The sequence below is a fragment of the Tuber melanosporum genome (assembly GCF_000151645.1).
Source record: "Tuber melanosporum whole genome shotgun sequence assembly, scaffold_36, strain Mel28".
Classification (NCBI taxonomy): domain Eukaryota; kingdom Fungi; phylum Ascomycota; class Pezizomycetes; order Pezizales; family Tuberaceae; genus Tuber; species Tuber melanosporum.
This window is the reverse complement of record NW_003299041.1, coordinates 335250-357636: the sequence shown is the minus strand read 5'-3', so window position 1 is coordinate 357636 and position 22387 is coordinate 335250. Positions and strand designations below refer to the sequence as shown.

The following is a 22387-nucleotide window of genomic DNA, read 5'->3' as shown; positions in this document are numbered from 1 at the left end:
GGTTTGTGACAATAATAACCTTTATTCAGTTGAGCCTGTATTCAACCTAGTTTTTTGAGGGGGTGGGATTATTTATATAACAATAGTTATGATACTTCTTAATATTGGAAAAGCTTTTAGTCATATATTGGTATGTGTGATTGCGGGATTATGTCAACAGGGCACTTATAATATTGTACTGCTGCTTTTACTTGCATAGATTATGCTAATGACTCGGAATGAACAACAAAGTCGCAGGTTACACACTCTCTCGTTTTTTTTTCCACCAAAGAAACATGGACCAGCGTGGCGTAAAGTAGAGTACTGTACTGGGAGACCACAGGGCAGTCCAAAGTCATAGACAACCACGGGGAATGCCCGCCGGAAGGGATGATACTACCTTTCAAGCGCCGATGACAAACTCGTGATGCACTAAAATTCTGAAGCTCCGGCCAAATTCTTGGCTGTATTTAATCCCAGTCAGTCAGTTTTTTTTTATAAATGTCACGACATTGTGAGTATAATATAGGCACTCCACTCCAGCTTCGGCGTATTGCGCCAATACCGATCTCGAATATGATGAAGTCCTCCACACCCCAATCCCATAGCACAGCACAGTAACTTATACCCCAAAAGCCGTACGACCCGTGTATAACCCCAAGTAATCGAGCACTCATACCTTGGCATCCCCGCCAATCAGCCGCTCTTTACCATCCAAGCGATGCTGTGCTGTATGATGATGTGATATCACCAAGTACCAATCCAATGCACATTCTCCAAAATGGTCAAAATGTTAAAAACAAGCTTCCGCCAACCCCCCTCTTCCCCGACAACATCCCAAGCCAAGCCTTTCGGCAAAATACTTGAGTACACGAGTGAGGTTTGTTTCTCTTTATCAAATATCATGCGTAATGACCCCAAGCAAGCAAACAAACAAACAAACACTGGGTCCTTGACATGATGATAAAACCTCAGGGCCCCCATTCGTACCTTACCATTTTGACCAACCCTAAGCTGTCCTACCGCACTGTTGGGGGTGTAATCGTCCCTGCGGTATTGAGACACGATCGTGAATGACCGCGGTGCTGGGAAAAGTGTGTCACGAATTCTCAATATTCAGGAGGATATACTCGAGCAAAGGGACGGACAACGGCTTCCCGTTCAGGGTTGGGGGAGAGCAGATGAAAGCAAGCAAAGTCCTTCACCCTCCCATTTCTTACGAAGGTACAGCATGTAAGTTTTGAATATTTTGCTAGCAGGGGGATATCCCGCTAGCAGAGGTTGGGTAGCAAATGGGGAAAGGTCGCTTAGGGCTAGTATTGAGCATGCAACAGATTTTCATGATCTACAGCCATCCTCTTGCATCATAATAGGATACCAACAACTTCACTCCCATTAGGTATTCCCAATCTCCCTAATAGATCAAATACCTCCCAATTGTGAAAGAAAGAAAGAGAGAAACAATCAACAAAAGAAAGGTAAAATGAGAACTCCCACCCTTCTACAACTCCCAGGTCTGTCCAAAACTAATATCCGAATCCTGCTTTCACACCCCCGCTACCAATACCTGTTTTAAAAAATAAACACCCTCTGCTGGCAGCAGCTGCCAGTCTCCTTCTAGTCCTGTGCCTTCTTCCCAATAAACTCTACAGTCTTTCAACCAAACTTTGCCTCTGGGCCCTCTCCAGTATCTTTGGCCACCAGCATCGCTCCTTTTCACAAGAGAGGGAAGTACTTTAGCTATTTATCAACAATGTAGGCAATAGGCTCTTTTGGCAGTCCCCTCAATAGAGGTGTGTTCGTACAGAAGGTGTCATGAAGGTAGATCTTTTAGGTTAATCATCCCTTCTGTTCTATCAGGTTCATGTTGATTCCCTACAAACGTGTTGGATCTCGTTAATTAACAGTTGCGCTCTGTTAATTTGTTAAACTAGGCCAATCCTGTGCAGATACACCAACAACCTGGTAGTCAATTACACAAGTAAATGTGGCACCAGTAGTGCTGTTTATGCTGATGTCCTATTAGTAGTGTAGCTTAGGTGCGAGATATAAAGCTTTGAATATGGTATCAACTTTTGTTCCTATCATTCTTGTATTGAGATTTACTCAAGACACTTTTCCCACAGAACACACCAAGGTCGGAGGACTTGAGCACCAGGTCTAGCAGATATGTATAAGTTCCAACAATACAGAGCTTGCTAAAGGAAAGATATAAATGGGCCCAAGTTTTATGGTGAGAGGGAAGGTTGAAGTTGTTTTAGGATAGCATTATGGCTAGGATTGGTGAGGATTTTTAGTGGCTGTGGTATTGAACGCGGTAAGGTGTAATAGATATGAGAAATACAATAGGTGTAGGAGGTGCGCAATTGGTGTGAGAGGGTATAATGGGTATGAGAGTGTAATGGTTGCAGAGAGTGTAATGAGTAGGAAGGTGCAGGAACTGTAATAGGTGTTGGAGGGTGTAATGAGTGTGAGGAGTGTAAAGGGTATGAGGGGTATGGAGCGGTACAGAGCATGCAGGTAGTATGGGCAGTGTGGGCAGTGTGGGCAGTGTGGGCAGTGTGGGCAGTGTGGACAGTGTAGACAGTGTAGGCAGTGTGGACAGCGTGGGCAGTGTAGGCAGTGTGGGCAGTATGGGCAGCGTAGGCAGTGTGGGCAGTGTGGACAGTGTGGGCAGTATGGGCAGTGTGGGAAGCGTAGGTAGTGTGAGCGGTATGGGCAATATGGGGAGGAATAAGTACTTAGAGAGAGTGGAGCAGTATTAATAGTAGGGAGTGTTGTAATTAATACCTGGTGAAAAGACTATTTGCATCAATAATGGCCTGATAGTGTGATTGCATGCTTTCAATAAGCTCCTAGAACTCATACTCTCTCACATTATCCCAAGGTGTCTTTACTGCCACTCTCAATTAATCATAGGTTATACTCTCCGGATAATGATCCCAAAGATAATTCTTTATGATATGCCATACCTTTTCAATAGGATTTAAGTCTGGTGAGTAAGCAGGCCAGTGGGTGATCGCAATTCCTCTTTCTCTAAGTTCAATTGTAGTATGACTGGTTGCATGATTGTGTGCTCTATCCTGCATGAGCATCAGATATATTCCATCTCACTGATACAGTTTCATACATCCATGTATAATAGGAACTGTATGTGCATAGTAGCTTTCTGAATTGATTGACCCCCAATCCTTTTCTCAAAATATACCTAGTCCTTAGGTATCACCATGAAACCAGCCCCAGAACATCTATTCCTTCTTTCTCTGGTGTTTTTCAACTATGCAAGTAGGATCCCACTCTTTTCCAGCCCTCTATATCACCCAGGTATGTCTATGTCTACCATCAGTAATTCATGTTTCATCAGTCCATAGTATCGAATTCCACTACACCTGAGTTCAGTTGACATGCTCCTGAGCCCATTGAAGTCTTATAACTCTGTTTCTTTCAGAGATTGGTGGTTTTCTCATAGCCAGATACTGGTGAAACCTTTCTTTAATTAGAGCTGCTCGTATTACTATTCTTCCTACCCTTAAATCTAACTCCTCAGCTAGTTGTTGAAAAGAAAGACCCTTATTTCTGACTGATATGTACACATAGCCAACAAGGTCTTCAATTTGGGCATGAGTGAGGATAGGAGGGCAACTAGATCACTTGGTTGATATTGCTGGTAATGTGTATACATACTGAATCTAGTGTTGGGAAAATCCAGTTTTTTCCTGAATTTTCCTATACCTCCAGCCTATAGATCACTGGAGTTGGCAGTCGCCTCTTTGATCTCAGGTTAACTGGTTTCAAGGCATATTCATTGATAATCAATAGTGCGAAAGGATACCGTACTGTAACTACCGATATAAAAAACCTTTTACTTGTACTTGGTTTCTATAGATGCCATCAGCCCGTCATAACACTAGTGCTTAGTTTACTTAACTTACTTACTAGTTTATATTAGGAATACCAGAACCCGATACCTAGGAACCACCCTAGGTAGGGTAACCCCACTCGGAATCGGAATCTCTGGTCTCCAACACTCCCCTCCGGCTCCCTTACGGGGCCCGCGCATCATCATATATATCCATCCCAGTTGCGTCCTGTGACTATATTACCACAGAATTGAAGGTGTTAGAATAACACCATATACGTTGTCGTCATCCTTCTAACCGGATCCTGTTCACAGGATATATGAGAGGAGAGACCTTCGGCTAGGTCTGAAAAGTGGAATGGAGTGATTCCGTGAACTACTCAGAGAGTTACTTGGCCTCAAATACATGACACCTTTGGCATGGACTGTAAGTAACAGGACGATTTCGTACAAGAAGATGGTATCAAATGGTAAAGGATCTCTACTAGAGACCAATACATTTACATCTACTAGAAGAGTCTAGAACTCCAAAAGGACACTACCAAAGAAGCCAACAAACTTCACAGAGTGTTGCAACTGGGTTTCGGAATAGGTCGTAGCCATGGTGTGATTCTCAATACTACAATGGTTACTGAAACCTACCACCCAGAGAGCAACCAAGGGTTGCTGACCAAGGGATTAATTACCAATCTGGTGGAATAGCTTCCTGCGAGTTAATAGGAAGACATCCAGAGAAAATCTATCGGTTGGGTATGGAGTTACAAAGGATCGGAGTCAGACGACTTACGATGGTTGTAATGATGACCACCTTTGCAGATATAGCCGTGAATAAAACTGATCATTTTATCAACGGCGAAGACAATTGGAGCCAACTCAGTTCGACTTAAGAACTAGGCTATAAGTCTAAAGACTCTGTTAATCGGGATATTACTATTGGGGGCAGCAAGCTTCCTAAGAAGAAGTATCGTAATTACCAAAGAGGGTGTGATGGTTTTCAGGGTCCACAGGTGTTCGCACCTTGGAAGAAAACTCGACGTCACAAATTACGATTGAAGAAGTACATAGTTGTATGATAAATAGATGTAGTCCACGAACACTCAGACGCAGAATATAAATATCGAAGTGCCTCCCAAAGCTTTAGATATCATCAAGCAACCGAGAAGAGACCTTAACAATATAATATTGTTTTTACGATTCTATTCTACTTTATCTATTTTACTTCGCTCCTAGTAGTCATAAACAAAACGAGTAAAGTTTGAGCCTTCCTAGACAATCTCCGTCTACAGAAAGGAATCTTGATTGGCCTAGACAACTTAGAAGTCTATCAAGTTGTCTCTGCCTAACAGTTTACTACTATAATTCCTGCTAGTCAAATACCTCCTGCTAGTACAATATTCAAAACTTATACGTTCCAGACATATTGAACCTGAACACAGGGGGTTAAGAATAGGAGCAAAGTGAATTAGCAAAATTAGTAGAAAAAAGAAAAAAACAAGGAGAAAAAGGAGTAAAAATAGTCCACAAAACTCCTTTTCACTCCAACCAATCCAACCTACTGGTATTGTGAATGTGAATTATTGTGATAAAAACTGATTATAATTCTTTTTTATCAAGCAGTAAGTTAATTAATAGCAATCAAGGAGAGTCACTCACCTAGTCTATAGTTTAAAATGCCAGCCAATATATATGAACATACATCTTATAAAAAAAGACGCTATGTCCAGGCACTGCACTTTTCAGCAGGCTAGATTTATTGAAGAATAGCGGAGGACTAGGGCCTATTACCAAGTACCATATATGAGATATGCAATACTCCTACAATACCAAAGAAGTGGAGGCATCGGCCTTTTTCAATTGATACCCTTACCCAATACTGGCTTGTCGCTACGGTGACAAGCAGTGCTGCACATTGCAGAATACCTCTTCATGAGGTTGCTGCTACCTGTTTTGTACATGCATGTGAAAAAATACTCTAAAAGTCCCTCAGGATAGAAAATTGCTCCTAGTGAATCGCTTGTAAAATGCTCTTTCTCGATGCCCACCAATGCCAACTACGACTTGATTTTGCTCTCACCCATCGGGGGTGGAGGTAGGAGGATTGGTGCTGGGTAATCTAGATGGATGAGTGCTATGCCTGGCTGACTAGCACTAGAAGCCGTACCTGGGTCACACAGCGCCCCGGGGAGGAGTACCAAGATGACTGCTTGGTCCCCAAGTTCGCAAAAAAAAACTCTGTGATGGTTTGGGAGGGGAATCTTGCAAGGCAAGAAAACGCCTCTTGTGATGTGGTACAAGGAGAACTGGGGGAATATAACTTCTGAGAGTTATATTCAGAATATTTTTATCTCAGTTCTCGTGCCCTTCTGGTATCAGGAGAGCATAGTAGCAGGACAGCATTTATGGCTAATGGAGGATAGTGCTGCTGCCCATCAGACATGCAATACCTAGCGTATTCAGGAAGACTATAGAATTCCTAAATTCCAGTGACCTCCCTGCTCACCCGACCTTAATCCAATTAAGAATGTTTGGAATATCCTTAAGGATATGCTAAACAAGAGGTCACCCCAGCCTACTACTCTACTGAGTATGCGGGAGGCCATTCAGGAGGAATAGTAGAAGATCTCTGAAGTTGATCTTTTATCATTTGTTAATTCTATACCTAAAAGAATCGAAGCTGTTATAGCAGCTGGCGGAGGTCATACACAGTGTAACGATCCCTCCTTAGATGGTTAGTTCTTAGTGATGAGAAACGATACTTCTCTTGTCTTCTTCTTTCTTTATCTTATGATAGCGCTAGGCCTCTGCCTACGTTACCGATAGTACAAGACCTCTATCTTCTATTGGGAACGCCTATCATAAGCTTTCTTTAACTCTTCTTCGTGAAGAACATTCTTTGGCGTAACAATAACATTGCAATAAAGATAAAGATCGTAAAGGTGTTTTATATTCATTAAAGTAATAAGTAGGAAAAGTACTTAGAAGTCAATCTAATTTTATTTGAACTCGTACCGCCAACACTGGCATACGACAAGCCCCCGCCAGCACAGGGATACCGCTAACCGGTATACCACTAATTCTAAGCTAACCAGGTCTACTGTCCCGCACCTGCCATCCCCGAGTCATGCCTGCACGGAAACTAATTACAAGACCATCAAATAACCCAGCGCCCGCCCCAGTCCAAGTCCATAGCCCCTCTGGTATGTAGCCAACCAGCACTAAGCGTAGCCAAAGCCGAGCGAAAGACCGACCCAACCAGGTTCCTCGTCCAACAAAATATAAAATCACTACTACCCGGTCTGAACACTGTCCCGCAGAACCTCCACCACAGTAAAAAACCAACAAAACTAAAACAAACATAAACTACAGACGACACAATAGCAGAGAGGAGGTGACCAACATATCCACCTCTCGCATCCGCATGTCCCACTGTCGATCCTATGAACCCACTTTGCCAAGTACCTCTAAAGAGCATAATGGTGAGGAGGACCTGTACCTGCTGCCTGTTCCCCAAAAAACAAAATCCATAAACAAAAGAAATACATAGAGGTGATGACAGACCGAAATGGTCAATGGGGCCTATCTCCCACCCGTTGTGTCCTGCACTCGCCAGCCATGCCTATTGCCAAACCAAAAAAACCAAACAAACCCCACAAAGCCCACACGCAAGACCCAAACAAGTCCAACCAGGTAGTCGCAACCCACTATCCGCAGAGGTGGCCATCAACCATCCAAGTCGTCGAGGAGCTTTACAGCACTCAGCAGCTTCACCCGACAGCCCTTTCAGGCTAGAAACACTTAATTAGACAATGCTCAACCTGACACATGCCCAACCAGTGCTCGCAGGTGCCTCTCCCCTCCCAATCAGCCCCCTTCAAGCCTCACACACCAGGTGTCACAGAGCCTATCCAGCCCCCTCAGCCCCTCAGACAGATCAACTATCCGATAGCCACAAGACAACTTATACCTAGCCCCGATGGACAGCCACTGGTCTTGGCCACCCAACAGAGCCCCAACCCTCAACACCATATAGCCGAGAAGGGCCCATCAGCCATAGCCGGGAGCCACAAAGGAGGCAGCACCAATATCTGAAAGCATCAGCACCAGCCACACCGCTCAACCTAGCCGAACTGAAGTCCAACTGAGTTGCGAAAAGGTAAGTAGAGCCAGCCAAAGCCAGCTCCACAGGTCCAGCAACAGGCACGGACTGAACGACGGACAAGAGGCATCCCCAACTGACGTGATAAGAACGGGGAGGGCGAACGAACAGAAGCAGACAAACAGAAGGTAGGCCCTACTTGCAATGGGTAAAGCTGCCAACCACCGACCATAACCGAACCACCCAAACGCACAGACCACGCAAGTGTCTGGTAGCCAATCGTCCCACACCACCCCAGGTAGTAATGAAAAACCACGCCAGGGGGTAAGATTTTTCAGGGTCAAAGCCATCCCCACCGTAGCAAGGAGGAGACACCTGGATGAACGACTGTGAATGCCGCAAGGACAAAACTTCCAAGAGAACGGTGATAAACAACATCATAGGATTCCGACTGTAGAAACATGTAGTAACAAGAAGGGAGGGGGCCGGCGAGGCCCCCTTCCCAGTGGATTGATACGGCCGGTACGACGCATTGATACTTGGGAAGGTCATCAGTCTAACCCAAGGGCGTTTCGTATCGCGAGAACTAAGGACTCCATTAAAACCCAACAGAAGAGATGAGCTGGCCCAAAGAACGACATGGGTGATCCCCCCAAATACAATGTTCAATCCCCCCAATTGAACGCGAAACCTGCGAGTAGATGATAGACAGGAAGCCATAGACATTTTACCGACAGGGGCTCGTATGCGACCGTGATGAAGTGCTCAAAGTGACAGCATCGTGAGAACCCAACAGGCAACGAAACAAGAAGCAAACAAGTTGTCCACCACGTAACACCTAACAGACCTCAACATTAAAGACCCCAGGAACTACTGAGCGAACTCAGATATTTCCCCCAGAATTCAGGGCATCAAGGCCTACCATGAGTACGAAAGAAACGCTCGGGGCGAAGCGACAGCAAGGACGAGGAAAAGTACTTAGAACAAAGCGTGAAGAACCGATCCTCCTCAGCCGCATTGGCCTCCTTATATAGTGTTCTTCCCGCCCATAGTCATGTGACCCAAAGTGGTCACATGTGCAAAATCAAATCATAACAAACAAGTCATGTGACCAAGGTTATCACATGCTCAAAACCCATGACCTCATAACAAGGTCCTATGTGAAAACTCATAAACCAATCATAACACAATAAACAAGTCATATGACTCGACTGAGTCATATGCGTGAAATCCATGACCTCATAACGAGGTCATGTGTGAAACATAAATCATATGCACCAGGCCTACCCCCAAGGCACACTCGTAAGGCATACTCGCCAGGTGCACTTCCATGACTCATATTTGAGCCATATGCGAAAGCATCACAAATCCTACATATAACAAATCATATGACTCGAATGAGTCATATGTGTGAAACAATAACATACCTGTGACTCATAACCATGTGTCACGTGAAAACCTTTTCCTCGCCAAGCCATATTCGTAGTAGTGAATTTTTTAAATTTTTTAGTTTTTTAGTTTTTAATTCTTGATTCTTAATTCTTAACTCTTAATTTTAATATTAATTTTAATTTCTAATTTTTAATCTTTAACTATCGTGGTTTTCTTTCAATCTGTATATCTACAAGTGACTTCTATTGAATACGATACACACTTTCCACTACTTCAACTTCAGCCCTTTAGCCAAATGCGCAATGTCAGACTGTGTGCCGAACCCCTATCAGGCCCCTGCTCACCCCCCGTTTTACACCCCTGTGTTCGGGTTCAGTATGCCTGGGACGTGTACATGCTGTACCTTCGTACAGGCTCGGTGCCCGGAACGCTTGAGAGTCGCGAGGGGCGTAGTGGATACGAACCACTGCACCAGGACCCCTTGACACCACGCCCTATTATCAGCAAGACTTGCAGCACACGTAACCTAGTACTGCTCGGATACTTTGACATTGTACTACGCCGCGGCGGTCGATCGCTCGTGGAGTTCTCGTGCTGGGGGGAAGGCCGGGGTCGATAGTGGCATAACATTCCCCCCACAAAAGGTACTTGTACCTCACTATCGATTTGGGACGCTGGGTTTTTCCCGGAAATTTTTTTTCTTTCCCCGCTCGAACGCAACCCCTCGTAGCCCACCTTTCCTTCTTTTAGCCATGAAATTTAGAGTACTGTACCACTGCATGCCACCAAAACCTGGAAGGTTCCGGTTGATTGCTTGCCCAGATGCAGATGATTACCCTATCACAAGGCAGGTTATCGTATCGTAATCTCTGGATCAGATAATCAGCCCATTTCTTTGGCCGCTGCACAACACCCCGGGAAGGGGGCAGGGGAGAGAAGTTCCACCGAACCCGTTTGCCGGGGGTGTGATAGGAGGAGATTTTGTTCGGGCGGCCGTAAATCCGAGCTGCGCGGCGAGTAAGAGTATCGGTACCGTACATATCATATTCGTACCCAATGCGTTTCCGCAGGGCTAGAACTTCATCCCGGTGTGGGGCGATGCTAAGCGCAGCGGCATAAAACAAGACTTGATTGATGCTGGTTGCAAATTTTGCTCTTACATAGAGCACTAACTTTACAAGTAGTATGATAGCCTTAGTGCAGGCTAGTCTACAAGTATCACGTACACATGCCCTCGGCAACGGGTAAACTAAAGGCATGCTACTATACAACCCTCTTAATTTACCCTATTGTAGAACTACCGCTATTCTCATTAAATAATATGATAATATTATGCGAAATTGAGTCACCAACGCGCATTCGGAAAAGGTTAACTTACAGCGTTAGTCTACGAGTACGAGTATCATAATAAATTTACATAAGCCATCTAAAATTTACCCCCGGTAAAAATCTGGAAAGTATCATACCGTACACGTGGTAACATACTTGCACGAGTACAAGTAAAGGAGCCATCGCAGTAACGGTAATTTAAAACATCCCAATCGGGTAGACTGCCGGTAGGGAGTTTGCATTGAACCCACCGACGCTGGGTTATGTATCCTTTCCTCCTTGTGGTGCTCGCACCATGAGGTAAACTGTGGAGTGGCTCAACTTCGCACAGCATTATGAATGGGTTGAACCAGAGCAATTGGACATCAGGTACAAAAAATCTGCACAATTTTACGAGTATATATAATATATATATATTTCCTTCACTCACATCCACACACAAAAAACAAATTCACCGATCCATTCAAGCAATAAATGGCAGAAGGGACAGGGAGGAAGCATGGTATCGGTTACTCGAGCATGTGGCGGTGGAATTGGGTGCTTCTTTCCTTGCTCCCTCCCGAGGACTGTCGTCTGAAATCTGACCCTCTTTGCAGTGGTATCCACTTTTTTTGACGCAGCCCAAAAAAAAAAAAAAAAAAAAGTGTCAATTGATTAATAATGAAAAAGTACCGGCAGTGATAATTCGCCATCATTGGCTCCACCGGCACCGCATACCGGCACCGCATCCGAGAGATAGGGTAAGGTTGTGATGCTGACTAATGCTTGGTTGTCGCAAGGGTACATAACTTACCGATTCTCCGATTTTTCTGCTGGGTATCGTGCTGTGAAAGGGTCATTCGAGAGGATATGATGTCGTGGGTGTGTTCCCAGTTTTTTCCTTTTTTTCCTTTTTTCTCTTTTTTTTTTTTTTTTCAATATACGGGATTATGCGGTAGTGGAGGAGGGAGTACCGGTACCCTGGGTCTTTGTTTGTTCTCTGGGGAGTGGACGGGACGGGGAGATTCTAGGGTTTTGGGTGTGCGATGGATGGACCTGTAAATTTGATATACGCTCACGAAGCCTTACGAATGCAGTTGTTGTGGAAATGATATCATACGGTGTGATGGTGATTCGCGGTGGATGGGTGTTATTCTGGATGTTCCATGCGTAGCAGTTTGTTGCATGATTCTGGAGTTCTCCTCCGTTCTCCTCCTAGAAGCTGGAAGCCTAGCAAAGGGAAAATCCCACCCTACGTATCTACGAGCACACTTGACCCCAAAAGGCATACTTGAGTACTGTATCTATTTATCCCCAAAAGGAAGGGGGAAAGAAGACAGTCCTGGTTGGAACATGCAAGAGCAAGCATCTCCTCCTCCAATACTCCAACCCCCCCCCCCAATGGTTAATTATTGAGGATCTGACACATTCGGGGTTAGCTTTGGGAGAAAGCTCGTATCGTAGACTATCTCCCGTTCCCCATTTCCTTGCTCGCTATTCCAGACGCAGTGCAAAAGCATAGAGATCCAGCACCCGTACCAGTGCTTGAGCACTAAAGAACTTTGCAGTATAATACCGCCCTTCTATACCATTGATATGATAGAAGGTATTAATGTCATACGGCAGCATGCCCACAGCCCTCAGCTGAACACCGAACGAAAGAGAAAGAGAAAACCGCCTTATTCTCCCAAGGTTTTTGATAGGGGGGCAAGCTAGGGGGAGAGGGGATATGTGTGCTTGGTGGAACGGGGAAGTTTTTGGCTTACGTTGTGGCACTTTGCTCCGCCGTACCTTGCTTATGCAGATGGGAGTGACTGGGGACTACCGGTACTGTAGGTATTGCGGACGAATCGGGTATCCTTGAAAGATTTTAAGAATTGCACTTGTATAAAGGGAGTGGGTCCGATCTCCGTTGGGAGAGTATCATAAAGTTTAGCCACTGCTTAGGGCGGTGTTAGGTTAATACCCTGGTTTCTTCTGCTTCTTTCTTCTTTTCATTTTTTATTTATTTCAAGAGGGGGGGGTTCGCGGAGGCTTCACCAGCTGTTTGTCAGTCCAGCAAGAGATACCGTTCTAATTCTCTAAGCACGAAATGGACAAAGAGCAAGGCCCCGCTAACTCGCCACCAATCCTCGTCATCCCGGATGGGGGCTGCGAAGACCGCAATCCACAAGAAACTGACTCTAGCCGGGTGTCTTCGGGGAAGGGTGAAGGATATGGGGATGATGTGGAGATAGGGCCCGCGAGGGAGGAATTCAAGAACTTGGAGAAGCAGCCTGCTACGCTTCCCATCAACGACCCCTCCAGTTTTCCGGACGGTGGAGCAGCTGCTTGGCTGTGCGTGCTTGGGGGGTTTGCGGCGTCGTTTTGCAGTTTTGGTAGGTTTTGTTTGTGTGAAGAATTAAGAACGGCGGGTGGGGATGTGGAGTGCTTGCTGACATGTTTGTGGCGTTTAGGTTGGATTAATTGTAAGTGATAGTGTATGCGATGCCCGGCAGGAACTGGGAACCGTACTGACTGGTGAAACAGGTATTGGAATATTCCAAGATTACTATGAGGCTGTAAGTCGCACCCGGAGTCATTCTCTTTTCTTTTCTTCTCCTAGCTGACAGGTTGGTAGAACCAACTTAAAGAGTACTCACCAAGTACCGTCGCTTGGATATTAAGTTTGGAAACATTTTGTAAGCAACTGTCCCTTCAAAACCCCCTGCATGAGGCATTACTAACTGGAATTGTACAGGTATGTTCTTTCTCGGTCCAGTTATAGGCAAATACTATGATGCCTATGGCTCTCGTGTCATATTAGTACTTGGAACTTTCTTCCACGTTTTCGGCCTAATAATGACTTCCATATCGTCGAAATATTGGCACTTCCTTGTATGTCAAGGAATTGTTTCATCTATCGGAGCTTCACTTACCTTCTACCCGGCGCTCGGGGATGTCCCTACCTGGTTCTTCAAAAGGAGGGCATTTGCTTTTGGAGTAGTGGCTTCAGGATCGAGTCTGGGAGGTGTGATTCTACCGATTATGATCCAGCGATTGATTCCTCGGGTTGGTTATGGTGAGAGAGAACACCTCCAAATACCGTCTCTCTAAACAACACTAATCAGTGATCAACTAGGCTGGACAATGCGCATCACCGCCTTTCTAATCCTCGGAATGATGATCATCGCAAACCTCACTCTCAGGTCCAGACTTCCGCCAAAGGGTTGGACCCCGTTTAGACCGAGCGACTTCCTGAAGCATTTCAAAGAGCTTGGGTACTCCATGTCGATCGCTGCGGCATTCTTGTTCTTTTTCGGAATGTTCTTACCGTTCAATTACATTGTTGTCTCCGCAAGAAGGAACGGGATGTCAGTTTCCCTGGCGAATTACCTCGTTTCCGTACTGAATGGCACGAGTATATTTGGTCGTATCCTGCCAGGTTGGCTGGGGGATAAGTTTGGGAGATATAATGTATGCCTTCCCTTAGGAGCCGATATAATTTATTGTCGGATTACTAACATGAGTGATTGATAGATGATGATCCTGACAACGGGTGCTTCCGGAATCCTCGTGTTGGCCCTATGGCTTCCAACGGTGGGAAACCTACCTACTATTTTGTTCGTCTGCTTTTACGGATTCACAACAGGCGCTTTTGTTTCCCTCGCACCGGCTTGTCTGGCCCAGATTTCGGATATCCGGGAGATTGGGGTTAGAATTGGAGTTATGTTTGCTACGGTGTCTATTGCGGCACTGACGGGTGTACCTATCGGCGGTGCTCTAATCGACAGGTACGATGGAGGATTTTTGGGATTACAGATATTCTGCGGAGTAACCCTTGTTGCCTCGTCCATTTGTTGGGCGTTGGCTAGGTGGATTGTTGGAGGGTGGAAGGCGGCCAGAGTTTGAACAAAAATCCTTCGTAAAGACTGCTTGGGAGAGTATATAATATTGTGAGTGTATAATACGGTATTGCTGTTCGGAAGTCCCCCTCCCCTCCTTTCTTATATACTATCTTTTACGCATCGGAATAGAAATACACTTTATGAAATTTCAACGTGACTCTTGCTTATAAAACCAGTGTTCACAACCACCTCCCCTGATACAAGTATTGTATTTTAATTGACGGTCCCGATGAAAACGGAAAAATAGATGTATATGATAAGAACCTTTGAAGACGGTTCGGAGCTGTGATCTAACTAGACTATGGCCTACCGATACTCCGCCGGGGTGGAACTCGTTGAAGTATCAGCCACAACATCTCAGCGAATCCCGGCTTCTGGGCTACCCGAACGCCACACTTTGACGTCGTTCGAGCGGTTCCGCGGGCTTTCTGCAGGCAGCTGCGACACAATCAGAAGAGTTCACGAACTTTCTTTCAACACAAGTTACCGATAGAAGAAGGAACTCATTCGACACAATTCCCAGAGCATCCTCGAGAGCAAAGCAAAGCAAGTGACCCTGTTACAACGCTTAGTCTATCGCCAAAGCTTCCCCCCTCTTGAAAACCCATCAATTGATTCACCAGGCGAGTCACGGCTAGGAGTCACTTTACTTATCCTGGACTGGTTCGTCACGCGTTACGTCTATTTCTACCCACCCTTGCCCTCTTTTCCTCCTACTGCACTCCACACTTCTTGCTTCCCCTTTTGAAACCCCCGCGCTTTCTTGCCCCCCCTCCTTCCCCACCCCGCATCTCTACATCCGTCCGGGACTACCCCTCCAGATTTTTCCGGACTCCATAAGCTCCGACGGACGCCCAGAGCGTTAGCGTCCGATGGAGAGCTCCATTCAACGCAGTCTTAATGACAAGCTCTACGATCGAAGGAAGCTCGGTGCGCTTGAGTAGGCCACTAACTCATGTTTTGAACCGGCCGATGCAGAACACTGACTGAATTCTTCCCCCCTCCGCCTTGTAAAGGCTGGAAAAAACAGTTCGGGAATGTGTTGTCCACGACGACCACGAGAAAGTCCGCCTGATTATTGACCAGCTTTGTCACGACTTCGCGTATGCCGTGCATCAGCCCCATGCTCGCAATGGTGGACTGATTGGTCTCGCTGCAGCGTCTATCGCTCTTGGGACGGTGGGGATATCCGCTTCTTTGACGATGTTTCGGAGGGGGCCGACCCACAATTAAATGAGGACTCCGCAACTAACCGCTGTTTAGGAGGTCGCTCGGTATCTGGGTGAAATCGTTCCACCAGTTCTCGCCTGCTTTGCCGACCAGGATGCACGGGTTAGATATTACGCTTGTGAGAGCATGTATAACATCGCAAAAGTAGCCAAGGGGGAAATATTACCATTTTTCAATGATGTGTTTGACGCATTGTCCAAGGTCCGTTCATATCTCTCGAGCAGTCGCTCCTTGTCAATTCATAGATTAAGCATTTGCCCGGAGGTGCAGCTAGCAGCGGATTCCGAGCTCTCGGTCAAGAACGGGGCGGAATTATTGGATCGGCTTGTCAAGGATATCGTGGCTGAATCCGCCGCCACCTACGTTTCTATCCTGCAGTCACCAGAACAAAGTATCACAGATGCACAATCGGATGAAAATTCCCCGACCTATGCTTCGGATGCTGCGTTTCCCACCGCATTCTCTTTGCCCAATTTTATACCCCTTCTCACCGAGAGAATACATGTCGTAAATCCCTTTACTCGCATATTTCTTGTATCCTGGATCACATTGTTGGATTCAATACCTGACCTAGAACTTGTAACATACCTTCCAGAATTTCTCGAGGGATTATTCAAGTTTCTTAGCAACCCTGTTGGTGATGTTCACACAGCGACCCAACAAGCGTTGGAAGGGTTCTTGACAGAAATCAAGAAAATCGCTAGGATCAAGCGTGGTATCGAAGAATCTAGGAAAAGCCGGACGGGCAGGATGTCACAGTCAAGGACACGCAGTAACAGCGATAGTGGTGATACGGAAGAAGGAATAAGACTATGTGAAAAGCTAAGCTTAGATGAGAACGGGGAAGGAGCCCCCCCTCCGGAGGAAAAGGGACTTAGTGCGGATGGATCGTGGATACCTGGACAAGACGTTATCGTTGACCACCAAAAGATTCTAGAGATATTGATTCCATTCCTTGACGCGTCAGGTAGGTAATTCACTTCAGACGGCAGTACATTAATTGTCCACAAGGCTTATATTGGAACACAGAGGAATCGATCCAACTCACAGCTCTAAGATGGGTCGAAAGTTTCTTTGATATATGTCCCGAGGATCTTTTGCTCTTTGTCCCCCGGCTGCTATCCCACGTTCTCCCCGCGATTGCACATGAAGGGGAGACTGTACGGAATGCAGCTATGAAGGTCAATACCTCATTATCGAGCCTGATAATGTCACTATCCGATGATGTGGCGGGAGAACCGGCAACATCGCCACCGATGTCAAGAATCCCCACTAGAGAGAGCACAGTTAGTGACAGGAGAGACTCACAAGCTCGACAACCTCTGTCGAAGGATTCTGATCTAGGCAGACGAACACCTTCCTCTATACCCCCCGTTACAACACCCATACCCCCAGCATCTCCTACGCCGCCCAAAACCGCTGAGCTTGACTACTCGGCTACTGTGAATGCTCTGACTTTACAGTTTTTGCACGAACATGAGCAGACCCGGGTGGCGGCATTGGAATGGTTATTGATGCTGCACAGGAAAGCCCCTCGCAAGGTCTGTTCTTTCGGGTTCAGGAACTTACATATCTCGACTAACGGTTTAAAAGATGTTGGCAATCAACGACGGAACGTTTCCCGCACTTCTCAAGACCCTCTCGGATCCTAGCGATCAAGTTGTGACCAGGGACCTGCAACTACTTTCTCAAATTTCCCATAATAGTGAAGACAACTACTTTACTTCCTTTATGGTCAATCTCCTATCGCTGTTTAGCACAGATCGGCGACTATTAGAGACAAAAGGAAATTTAATTATCAGGCACCTATGTGTTAATCTTAATCCGGAGCGGATATACAGAACGCTGGCAGACATCTTGGAGAAGGATGAAGATGTTGAATTTGCAAGTATCATGATCCAGAACCTGAACAACAACTTAATGACAGCCCCTGAGCTTGCCGACTTGAGGAAGCGGTTGAGGAGTTTGGATACTAAGGTTTGATATTATGCTAATCGCTCCGCTTATGGACGGGAATGCTGAAGTCAATACACATAGGATGGTCAGACTTTCTTTGTCAGTCTGTTCAGATCCTGGTGCCACAACGCTGTCGCAACTTTTTCGTTGTGTCTAATGGCCCAGGCATACGAACAAGCATCCAACCTCTTGCAAATTTTGTTTGTCTCCACCTCCGATTACTCGGACAATACCCTATCTCGTAGCCGAGTGCTAATCTATGAACCCGTGCATAGTGCCGAACTAGAGATAACCGTCAACCTCCTAATCCAAGTCGACAAACTAGTTCAACTTCTTGAATCCCCGGTTTTCACATGTACCTTTGCCATAACCAACCTGCACCTTATCACATCATCACTAACCAAATTATCTTTTCCTGAATAACAGATCTCCGCCTCCAACTCCTCGAGCCCGAAAAGCACCCATACCTCTACAAATGTCTCTACGGCCTCCTCATGCTCCTCCCACAATCGTCCGCGTTTGCCCTCTTGAAGAACCGTCTAAACAGTGTGAGCGCAATAGGATACTTACACATCGCCCCGAGAGCGTATGACCCACCTTCCTCCCTCCAAGGGAAGAGTAGCGCTAACGCTGCACCCCCCGGATCCAGAAGTTCCGCCCCGTACGAGCGCCCCACAAGATTGAAGGGCCGCGGCGACGAGATCAAGTGGATTGAACTACTGGAGAAGTTCAAGGCTGTACAGGACAAGGCCAGGAGACAGCAGATGCACTACAACAATGTGAAGACCTCGGCGAACCAGGGCTCAATGGCGAGCAGTGGTGGTGGTGGTGGTGGCGGGGCTACCTCTTCGATTTTGTCTCCGTCAAGGACATCCACGCCCACTGGGTCCGCGACGAACGCTGCCGGCACGAACGCGCCTAGGGCGGGACGAGGCGGCGCTGGTGGGGGTAGCGGTGGTGGGGGGGGGTTGGCCATTGGGCGATTGGCGTCTGGGAGAAGGGCGAGGAACAAGCCGTGACGGTGATGCTTGATATTACACTGCCCTCCCCCCTCTGCCTTCATATCATGCTTGCGCGATCGTTTCCCAATCCTTTCACGATCACGATCACCGATACATTATTTTTTCTCCAGTTTCCCATTTCCTTTCTTCACTTTTCTCTTACTGCGAAATACGGAGTTTGGTTCCATCCTTTTCAAGTCTAGTCCTGCTCATGCTCATGTCATCCTGTTCGGCTTCGTCATGTTCCTTTTGGCGCGAAAGCGCAATAACGCACTTTTTTCGTATTAATATAAGTCAAGACGGTTAGTGTGGTATGGTATGGCACTGCGATTCAAATATTATATCATATCAAGACCCTCACTAGTCAAACTACTTGGCACTATCCACCATGGTAAATGGCTTGATCACGTACTGTAGCACCACACCCGATACCCCCTAGAAACCCACATCCGTCCATCCCTCCCCACCCCTCTTCGAACCTCGAACCCTTTTCGCACGATGGACGCCACATACAGTACAGTGTCATAGTACCGCAGCTCACGACCACATGACTGATGCACACGCTTTATGATTCCATCCTATTGATCAGCCCAACAACAGAACCGCACCCGGGTATCAGATCAGGTTAACTTGGGGAGACAAAAAAAGAGTAAAGTGAAAAAGTGACTAGACAGATGCAGACATACAGTACTGTACATGCGACCTCCCCAACGAACAGAAATAGAGCGAAGTATGATGATGAAAAGCGAAGTCAATATTTTACAAGCTTGGGGGAGTATGAAGGGAACAAAAAGGAAAGCATCCATAAAGATTGTCCGCTAAAGAGAGTGACGAAAAAGGCGGTAATAAAAATCGGTATCTGGTGAAAAAGGAAATAAAAAGAAGAAAGGTGGGGATATTTGATCGAAGCAAGTTTGAACGAGAGAAAATTAAATTTGAACCCCCTTCCACGAACTTCCCCCCCTAGCGAAGAAACGGTTCGCACACTCGCTTATCACTCAAAGAGAAAGGGAAGAAAAAATTCGATCGAAAAAGCAAAGATGCAACACAGCAGGATATATATACTCGCCTGCAGTAGGAATGAGATATCACAGTCTTCGCTGGTATTTAATTCCGCAGGGGTTTCTTTAGATTCTTCGCTTATCGGGGGGATCTTCTCTAGCTTAAGTGTGTTGTTGTTGCATAGTCGCATATCCGTAATTTATCCTCATTCGTCGAACATGGTTGTCCACAGCGCGCGGCCGCTTTTCTCTCCTCCTCCATTCTGTCTCCTCCCCGCTCCGTTTGTTGTTGGCACCTCGGATAATTAAGACGTATCAGCTCTGGTTCGATCGCCTGCGCGTGCTGCCTGTCCCAAATTCGGCGACGCGGAAGGAACCTTTACTCGGACTACTGGGTTGGTAGCTCTTGTAGACGTATTCACCGCTAAAAAAAATCATGTCAGTTGAAGATTCAATGATAAGCGTCATGTTGGGGGAGGGTGAGAAACGAAACGCACTCTATGTATTGAGCCTCCGAGATGAAGGTGGTCCGTCTCTTTCTCTTAGTGTATCTCTGCTCCAGTTTGAATAGCTAGATGATGCTCCCATTAGTATACGCTTGTCTCCTGATCCGGAAATGTGCATGTTTAAGCTAAGAACGACGGAAGTGGTGATTGTTTACCTCAATCTCTGTAAGAGCTATTAGCTTCATGACTTATACCAAAGTAAGGTAGCAGTGGTAGGAGGCGAGTAGAAGAGAGGTAACTCACTTGACTGCAGCTTATCGAAGAAACCCATGTTTAACACCAGCTCACACGGGCAAACCGTAGATGGAGCTTAAAAAAAAAAAAAAAAAAGGAGAGGGTTGAGAGAAATTTGTATCCGTTCAAATGTCGAATAAATAAATAAAAAAGGAAAAAAAGGAAAAAAGGAAACAATCAGAAGCAGTCCGGTCACCTCTTTTTCAAACACGGAGAAATTGAAGAAAAGGTAGAGAGCTGAGGAAGGGAGAAGGCCGGGGGTGGATGATCAGGATGGAGGAAAAACGGGTTGGAAGAGAGACTGCTGTATTAAAAGGAACGGACAACCGGATATTATGAATTGGGCGGTAAAGGGGTGGGTGTGGGTGATGGGAGGGGCAGCCACACACACCAAGGAGCATGGAACTCTGTGAAGGGCGGTAGGAAGAGAGGGAGGTGAGAATGGGAGGAGGAGAGGAGAGGAGAGGAGAGGGAAAGAGGGAGAGGTGTCTGGTGTGGTGAGGACTGGAAACGAGTGTGAAGGATAAGATTCTCCCAGAAAACTACCGGTGTTCGAGTAGAGTGCTGGTATGTATTATAGAGTGATCGAGAAGGTAGTCTACTCGAGTACAAGTACGAGTAGCGTGGGTGTCCCTCCCGCTGCACGAAATGAGGAGCGACCGTATGGGGAGTTGGGATGGGATGGGATGGGATGGGACGGAAGGGATAGTTTGCCGCAGATACCCTACGAGTACAGTACTCGAGTAGTGCGAGAATCGAGAAATAGAAAATGTGATGGATTGATTTTCCAAATTGCGGTATGATACATTACTGTAATTTTTTGAATGATTGCAGTCTTGTGCGTGAGAACGGTATTGTACTGTACCGGTACGAGTACTGAGTACTGTTCAGTACGGTACCCCACTCACTGCATTAAAGGGGGCGGATATCTTAACCTGTGGGTGTTTTCCATATCGAGAGGTGGTGTGCGCTGTATGATATCCATACTTGTAAATAAGAAGGCAACAAACCCCTCAGGCTCGCGACTCCCACCAGAAGCAGTCAGCAAGTGGCGGAAGTACTAGTACATACTCGTGCAAGTGCTGAAAAATTGTGTCTCTTCATATACTTGTTCTGGACTTCTCATCCTGGTTCGAATGGGTTATTATTACGAGTGTTATATAGAATACCGGCACCAGCGCTTTGCTTCTGCGGGGTTTTAAAGGAAAAAGGAGGTGGATATTCTTTCTTTTTTTTTCTTCTTCCATCTCTCCCTCTGAAAACCCTAAAAATGCCCTCCCCCCCCCACCCCCCGGGGGTAAAGACAAGGATTTACAGTGCTTGTAATTGCCCTACACAATTGCAATGCCCTCCGCAGCCAAGGAAGATTATTTTTCCTTTCGATAACAAAAATTCACTTGTTGGACACCCCTTGTGCACCGGATAACTCCCCTGAAGCCACAACGCAAGAGTTCTCGCACAAGTTCGAGAATGATATGATAGATACGGTATCGAGAATAGCTTCCGTACTCGTACAATTCTTTCGAGCAGAGCACAGGAAAAACCCCGCGACGGTTGCGGCCCACAAATCAGATACCCCCGTGGAACCAGTATCTCGCCTAGTATGGGGAGAATGTGATGCACTGGTAGCTGTTGTTTAGGTCCGGGACAGACTACGAGTGTTGGATTCGGCGAGTGTATACAGTCGCACCCCGCTATAACGAATGCCAAGTATCAGGCCATTTTTATTCGTAATAGCAGATTGTTCAGTATAGTGACCCACCGGAGACCATGAATAATTAGTCAGCATTGGTGAAGAATTGTCAAGTGTGAGTGGGGTAAAGGAAAGTGGTAGATTGCCTCTCATACAATGGGTTCCAATACTGCAGGCCGAAAAGGTTTAACTCAAATCCAGAAATATGAGTTATGCCTCCTACAATCCTACTATCCTGAGATGAA

General features: G+C 46.2%; 2 protein-coding genes; both read left to right on the top strand.

Annotated features, from left to right (window-relative positions):
- The first annotated feature begins 12155 nt into the window (after positions 1-12155).
- Positions 12156-14667, top strand: GSTUM_00007459001 (uncharacterized protein). XM_002839433.2 has 6 exons: positions 12156-13021; positions 13164-13195; positions 13255-13315; positions 13375-13695; positions 13756-14090; positions 14154-14667. Exons 1-6 carry the CDS (start codon positions 12727-12729, stop codon positions 14523-14525), a joined length of 1416 nt encoding a protein of 471 aa, XP_002839479.1. The 5' UTR covers positions 12156-12726; the 3' UTR covers positions 14526-14667.
- Positions 14668-15393: 726 nt separating this feature from the next.
- On the top strand, positions 15394-18726 carry GSTUM_00007457001 (uncharacterized protein; the record flags this gene model as incomplete). The annotated part of the gene is made up of 11 exons (XM_002839432.1): positions 15394-15461; positions 15538-15700; positions 15785-15952; positions 16022-16718; positions 16781-16977; positions 17176-17292; positions 17345-17728; positions 17789-17907; positions 17983-18062; positions 18134-18293; positions 18357-18726. 11 exons carry the CDS (start codon positions 15394-15396, stop codon positions 18724-18726), a joined length of 2523 nt encoding a protein of 840 aa, XP_002839478.1.
- Positions 18727-22387: the final 3661 nt, after the last annotated feature.

What these genes read in the sequence shown, in the direction of transcription:
- GSTUM_00007459001 (XM_002839433.2), top strand. Translation starts at nt 12,727, where the DNA reads ATGGACAAAGAGCAAGGCCCCGCTAACTCGCCACCAATCCTCGTCATC. An exon ending in GATTCCTCGGGTTGGTTATG is followed by an intron (nt 13,696 to 13,755) that starts GTGAGAGAGAAC and finishes GTGATCAACTAG; the next exon opens with GCTGGACAATGCGCATCACC. An exon ending in ATAAGTTTGGGAGATATAAT is followed by an intron (nt 14,091 to 14,153) that starts GTATGCCTTCCC and finishes AGTGATTGATAG; the next exon opens with ATGATGATCCTGACAACGGG.